The 7,500-nt window shown below is 42.2% G+C and overlaps 1 protein-coding gene across 1 annotated transcript in view; it reads right to left on the reverse strand.

The window, feature by feature from the left end:
• Positions 1–7,500, reverse strand: part of LOC110537061 (ADAM metallopeptidase with thrombospondin type 1 motif, 6) — a 130,587-nt gene that overhangs the window by 17,986 nt on the left and 105,101 nt on the right. The window contains exon 21 of the mRNA XM_036937044.2: positions 3,233–3,362. Within this exon, the coding sequence (XP_036792939.2) occupies positions 3,233–3,362 (130 nt within the window). The remainder of the gene's footprint in view (positions 1–3,232; positions 3,363–7,500) is intronic.

Consider the following 7,500-nt stretch of genomic DNA (forward strand, 5'->3'; position numbering starts at 1 on the left):
GCAGGGTGGTTAATAGTGTTTCTGTGGTTCAGTGTCTGGTGCAGGGTGGTTAATAGTGTGTGTGTGGTTCAGTGTTTGATGCAGGGTGGTTAATAGTGTTTATGTGGTTCAGTGTTTGGTACAGGGTGATTAATAGTGTTTATGTGGTTCAGTGTTTGATGCAGGGTGGTTAATAGTGTTTATGTGGTTCAGTGTTTGATACAGGGTGGTTAATAGTGTTTATGTGGTCAGTGTCTGGTGCAGGGTGGTTAATAGTGTTTATGTGGTTCAGTGTTTGATGCAGGGTGGTTAATAGTGTTTATGTGGTCAGTGTCTGGTGCAGGGTGGTTAATAGTGTTTATGTGGTTCAGTGTTTGATGCAGGGTGGTTAATAGTGTTCATGTGGTCAGTGTTTGATGCAGGGTGGTTAATAGTGTTTATGTGGTTCAGTGTCAGATGCAGGGTGGTTAATAGTTTTTATGTGGTTCAGTGTTTGGTGCAGGGTGGTTAATAGTGTTTATCTGGTTCAGTGTTTGATGCAGGGTGGTTAATGGTGTTTATGTGGTTCAGTGTCTGGTGCAGGGTGGTTAATGGTGTTTATGTGGTTCAGTGTTTGGTGCAGGGTGGTTAATAGTGTTTATGTGGTTCAGTGTTTGATGCAGGGTGGTTAATGGTGTTTATGTGGTTCAGTGTTTGGTGCAGGGTGGTTAATAGTGTTTATCTGGTTCAGTGTTTGATGCAGGGTGGTTAATGGTGTTTATGTGGTTCAGTGTTTGGTGCAGGGTGGTTAATAGTGTTTATGTGGTTCAGTGTTTGATGCAGGGTGGTTAATGGTGTTTATGTGGTTCAGTGTCTGGTGCAGGGTGGTTAATAGTGTTTATGTGGTTCAGTGTTTGAATCATTGACGTAATAATTGAGCATTTTCTTCAAAAATAATAATTGAGCATTTTCTTCAAAAAAAGTTTCACAGCTTACGGGCTCCTTTGAAGGCAAATTAATATAGCAAGTCATAATCGTTTTCATGAAAGATTTTTCTTATCCAGAGCCTTAACTTCTGGCAGAGCTAAATGCTTGTTCAGTCAGTCTTCTCAGGGAGAGCCCCAGGCATGAGCGACATAAGTCCCTTTAAGATCCCCGGCCACTAGGGGGCCCCGGAACAAATTAGTATTTGTTCTTTTTATTTTATTAGGAACTCAACTTACTGTTAGAATACACAAGGTGCAGTTTCGAAATGTTATTGTGCATCAGAAATGTTTATCTTGTCATGTCAGTCCCTGACAGTCACTCAATTAGCCCATGTCAGAAAAACATTTTTTGATTGGTAAATTAGTGTAGCCAGCTATGTAAACTTGGTAATCATGGCTGAATTTCCGACCGGGCACGAAGGGCACGTGCCCAGGGCCCTGAGTTTCAGAGAGCCCCCATTGATTATGTAAGTCACTCTAACTCAGATATCATATTAACATGGCATAAGTCATGGCAGAATGTTTAGAATTGCAGGAAATTAGTAATAAAATTGCTAAATCTTGTTTCCACCTCATGTCAAAATGTTTAGAATTGCAGAAACTTGCTTTAAAATTGCAACATTAAATATCTCTTAGGGCCCCCAAAAGGCTGAATCTTCTGAACCCACTCCACTCACTAACTACTGTTAGTTGGTCTCTGGTTGTCAGTCATTAAAAGGTTGTATGTAATACATGTTCTGGACCTGAGGTCCAACAGTATTAGCATATAGTACATCCATCCAGCATAGTTTAGCACGATTATCTTTCTGTTCCAAGATGGACATGAGGTTCACAGCGTCTGAGGGTCTTCCATGCTGTACGTGATCCCTGTGTTGTATTGTACTGTACTGTATGTGATGTTGGTTGAGCGTGACAGGCATTTACTGAGCGTGACCACTGTATAGTACTGTGTTGAGCCGTATTGTCCTGTATAATACTGTGTTGAGCCGTATTGTCCTGTAGAGTACTGTGTTGAGTAGTGTTGTCCTGTATAGTGCTGTATTGAGCCACATTGTCCTGTATAGTACTGTATTGAGCCACATTGTCCTGTATAGTACTGTGTTGAGCCGTATTGTCCTGTGTTGAGCCGTACTGTGCTGTACTGTGTTGAGCTGTACTGTGCTGCATAGTACGGTGTTGAACCGTATTGCCCTGTATAGTACTGTGTTGAGCCGTATTGTCCTGTAGAGTACTGTGTTGAGTAGTGTTGTCCTGTATAGTGCTGTATTGAGCCACATTGTCCTGTATAGTACTGTATTGAGCCACATTGTCCTGTATAGTACTGTGTTGAGCCGTATTGTCCTGTGTTGAGCCGTACTGTGCTGTACTGTGTTGAGCTGTACTGTGCTGCATAGTACGGTGTTGAACCGTATTGCCCTGTATAGTACTGTGTTGAGCCGTATTGTCCTGTAGAGTACTGTGTTGAGCCGTATTGTCCTGTAGAGTACTGTGTTGAGCCGTATTGTCCTGTATAGTACTGTGTTGAGCCGTATTGTCCTGTATAGTACAGTATTGAGCAGTGTTGTCCCGTATAGCACTGTGTTGAGACGTTTTGTCCTGTATAGTACTGTATTGAGCAGTACTGTGCTGCATAATACTGTATTGAGCAATACTGTGCTGTGTAGTACTGTGCTGTATAGTACTGTGCTGTATAGTACTGTATTGAGCAGTACTGTGCTGTATAGTACTGTATTGAGCAGTACTATGCTGTATAGTACTGTGTTGAGACGTTTTGTCCTGTATAGTACTGTATTAAACAGTACTGTGCTGTATAGTACTGTATTGAGCAGTACTGTGCTGCATAATACTGTATTGAGCAGTACTGTGCTGCATAATACTGTATTGAGCAATACTGTGCTGTATAGTACTGTGCTGTATAGTACTGTATTGAGCAGTACTGTGCTGTATAGTACTGTATTGAGCAGTACTATGCTGTATAGTACTGTGTTGAGACGTTTTGTCCTGTATAGTACTGTATTAAACAGTACTGTGCTGTATAGTACTGTATTGAGCAGTACTGTGCTGCATAATACTGTATTGAGCAATACTGTGCTGTATAGTACTGTATTGAGCACTACTGTGCTGTATAGTACTGTGTTGAGCAGTATTGTGCTGTATAGTACTGTGTTGAGCAGTACTGTGCTGTATAGTAAGTACTGTGTTGAGCAGTACTGTGCTGTATAGTACAGTATTGAGCAGTACTGTGCTGTATAGTACTGTATGTGATGTGAAGGTCTTACTGTACGTACTCTGGGGGGCAGAGTTCAGTGTTGCAGGACCTCTGGTTCCCTGGAGGTTTGCTTTCTGCTTCACAGTAGCTGTTCTGCACCACAGAGTTATCATCCAGACGCTTACACACCACTCCCTGCTTCTGGGAACCTAGCAGGCAAGGGAGTACAAACACAACACCCAGTTAATATCCACCCTCTTACTGTGTGATGCACTGCTTCCTGAGAACCCTGACAGAGAAGTAGTCTGGGACATCCCTGACCTTGGAGCAACGTAAGCTTATAGGCAAATGCATTCAAAGATGGCAGAAGTAAACCGCTTGGCTCAAGAGTCTAACAGAGAAGAGGAGTAAAAATCCACACAACAGCCATGTCCCTGATTAACTACCGATTCCTGAAAATGTACGAAAATACAGTACCAAATCACTGTGTTATTCTCCTGCACGTGACCCAGAGTGCAGTGTGTCCTGTGTGTCTGTGTCTGTGTTTGGGTGGAGAAGTAAGGTATGGTTTCAGTCTGTAGTAGAAGCAGATGTGTAAATGCCTGGTGCTTTGCAGGATACCTTGTCAAATCACTTTTACAGAGCTGCAGCCCTTTACTCTGTCTGCTGGGGTCTGATGGCTACCATATTGCTGTCACCCAACTCTATGTGTGTGTGTGTGTGTGTGTGTGTGTGTGTGTGTGTGTGTGTGTGTGTGTGTGTGTGTGTGTGTGTGTGTGTGTGTGTGTGTGTGTGTGTGTGTGTGGCCTCTCTATGGAGTCTAAATGGGACATACCCTACACCATACTGGTCTGACCGTTGTAACGAGATGTGCATGTGTGTGTATGGTGACACAGAGAGAGTGTGTGTCTGCCTGCTTGCCTGAATGTCTGTCTGTGAGCGTGTGTACATGTGGGACATAGTGCATACATAGTGGGACAAACTCCAATAGTACAGCTGACATAAGGATTGGTGGTAGAGAATCACCACATTATAATACAAAGGTATCCACATCTAGATTACAATACAAAGGTATCCACATCTACATTACAATACAAAGGTATACACATCCACATTATAATACAAAGGTATCCACATCTACATGGCATCTGGAGCTCTTTGCTTTGGTCCAGCATAGATCTCCTTTCTCAAAAACGATCTTTTTAAAAACTTTTGTTTTTGTTTATTTTGTTGCTAGAATATTGCAGGCATTTAGTGGCCATTCTTGAGAGGAACAGCAATTATTTTTTCATAAAAGCCCATTGCTTTTGGGGGTAAAATGATTTGGTTTAGTCATTGTTGAGGCAGTGGTGGACACTTCACTGTGGTTTCAGAGTTAGGAGGTTTCAGTATGCAGTAGGACAAGGGTTTTGGAGAACCAGGCATCTGTGTGTTTGGCTTGTCTCTCTCTCACCACAGCCACTGTATCTCTGGCAAGTCAGACTGTATGCTAGCTAGCCCTGGTTAACCAGAAGACATTCACAGCAGCTCATTCATAGAAATTACACCATATTCTTGTGCTTGGCTTAAATATGTAAAACACATATTCATTTTTTCTTAAAAGCTAAATCTCCATTTAGAAAGCAATAATGTTATGATCCTACACACCCATGTCAAAGTATCATACTGGTTTAACCCCAAATTCTCCACTATTTCCAGAAGTATTGGTTGGTCAGGATTGGAAAGACACAATGTATCTCATGTTGGAGAAAGATACTATTATTTAAAAGAAAACAATAAATGGCCTCCCGAGTGGAGCAGTGGTCTAAGTAAGGCCCTGCATCGCAGTGCTTGAGGCGTCACTACAGCCCCAGGTTTGATCCCAGGCTGTGTCACAGGTGGCCGTGACCGGGAAACCCATGAGTTTGGCCCAGTGCCAGTGCCGTCCGTCACACCTTGTGATGGGCTGGGCGCCTGCAAGCTGACTCCGGTCGCCAGTTGTATGGTGTTTCCTCCGACACATTGGTGCGGCTGGCTTCCAGGTTAAGCGAGCAGTGTGTCAAGAAGCTGGCAGAGTCGTGTTTCGGGGGACGCATGGCTCTCGACCTTTGCCTCTACCGAGCCCATACGGGGGTTGCAGCGATGGGACAAGCGATGGGACAAGACTGTAACTACCAAATGGGAAGAAATTGAAATGGAAAATAATTCAATAATAAATAACTGGAAAACAGCCCCAGCCTGTAACCATATTCTAAAGAAAAATAACATATGTTGTACTGTCACATACACCGCAGGTGAAATGTGTTGTTTTACAGCATCAGCCATAGTAGTACAGCGCCCATGGAGGAAATTAGAGTTACAGTTGAAGTTGGAAATTTACATACACCTTAGTTAAATACATTCAAACTGTTTTAGTTCAGTTAGGATCACCACTTTATTTGAAGAATGTGAAATGTCAGAATAATAGTAGAGAGAAATATTTATTTCAGCTTTTATTTCTTTCATCACATTCCCAGTGGGTCAGAAGTTTACATACACTCAATTAGTATTTGGTAGCATTGCCTTTAAATTGTTTAACTTGGGTCAAATGCTTTGGGTAGCCTTCCACAAGCTTCCCACAATAAGTTGGGTGAATGTTGGCCCATTCCTCCTGACAGAGCTGCTGTAACTGAGTCAGGTTTGTAGGCCTCCTTGCTCGCACACGCTTTTTCAGTTCTGCCCACAAATTCTCTATAGGATTGAGGTCAGGGCTTTGTGATGGCCACTCCAATACCTTGACTTTGTTGTCCTTAAGCCATTTTGCCACAACTTTGGAAGTATGCTTGGGATCATTGTCCATTTGGAAGACCCATTTGCGAGCAAGCTTTAACTTCCTTACTGATGTTAATACTTGCGTACTATTGTTTGTACAGATGAACGTGGTACCTTCATGCGTTTGGAAATTGCTCCCAAGGATGAACCAGACTTGGCTGATTACTTTTGATTTTCCCATGATGTCTAGCAAAGCGGCACTGAGTTTGAAGGTAGGCCTTGAAATACATACACCTCCAATTGACTCAAATTATGTCAATTAGCCTATCAGAAGCCTCTAAAGCCATGACATCCTTTTCTGGAATTTTCCAAGCTGTTTAAAGGCACAGTCAACTTAGTGTGTGTAAACTTCTAACCCACTGGAATTATGATACAGTGTCTGTAAACAATTATTGGAAAAATTACTTATGTCATGCACAAAGTCGATGTCCTAACCGACTTGCCAAAACTATAGTTTGTTAACAAGAACTTTGTGGAGTGGTTTAAAAACAAGTTTTAATGACACCAACCTAAGTGTATGTAAACTTCCGACTTCAACTCTAAGTGCCTTGCTCAAGGGCACATCGCAAGATTTGTCACCTTCTCCACTCAGGTATTTGAACCACCTTTTGGTTACTGGCCCAACGCTCTAACCACTAGGCTACCTGCCACCCTATTCCATTAACAGATAGCTAGAACAGCACTGTTAATAGGGAAAGGGGGATACCTAGTCAGTGGTACAACTGAATGACCTCAACTGAAATGTGTCTTCTCTGAATCAGAGAGGTGCAAGGGCCTGCCTTAATCAACATCCATGTCATCAGAGCCCGGGGAACAGTGGGTTAACTGCCTTGTTCAGGGGAACAGTGGGTTAACTGCCTTACTCAGGGGCAGAACAACAGATTTTTACCTTGTCAGTTCGGAGATTCGATCCAGCAACCTTTAGGTTACTGGCCCAACGCTCTAACTAATAAGCAATAGACGTCTGACACCTAAATTAATGATCCCCAGAGTCTCCATATTTCCAGTGATGTGTTCAGTAGGAACAATGATGAGCGTAGCCAAACTGTTTTGCAATAGAAAGCAGAAATCCACTTCTTTATTGAAGTAGTACCTCAAGTACCTCCCAGTTTCAAAATGATTTACCCTGTTTGATGGCTACTGAACAGGACCCAGGACAGATACATTCACTGAGTATACCAAACATTGGCTTTTAGCTTTTAGGTTTTATTTATTCGCACCAAACAAAAGAAGTGAAAGACAAAACAGTAGAGATAAATAACTGGTAAAAACAGTGTGCCCAAAAGTGCTGATATGTTTGTTCAATTAGTTAGACAAAGCATATTCATTATAATTGTACATGATATGCTCAGTATACAAGAAAACCATGTTTGATTATGTGTAAGTGTGAGAGTTAGCCTACATGGAGGGGATTATTGGTAGTTTGATTCATCAGGTTGACCCCCAGTCTTCACTTGAAGTTATTGAGGGATGAGGTTTTCGCAATCTAAAGATACTTATTCCAGAGTATGGTACCTCTGTAAGTGATAGACAATTGACTATGTGAGGTGCGTCAGT

The sequence above is a fragment of the Oncorhynchus mykiss genome, chromosome 12, assembly GCF_057628025.1.
Source record: "Oncorhynchus mykiss isolate SJ-2025 chromosome 12, ASM5762802v1, whole genome shotgun sequence".
NCBI classification, from domain to species: Eukaryota; Metazoa; Chordata; class Actinopteri; order Salmoniformes; family Salmonidae; genus Oncorhynchus; species Oncorhynchus mykiss.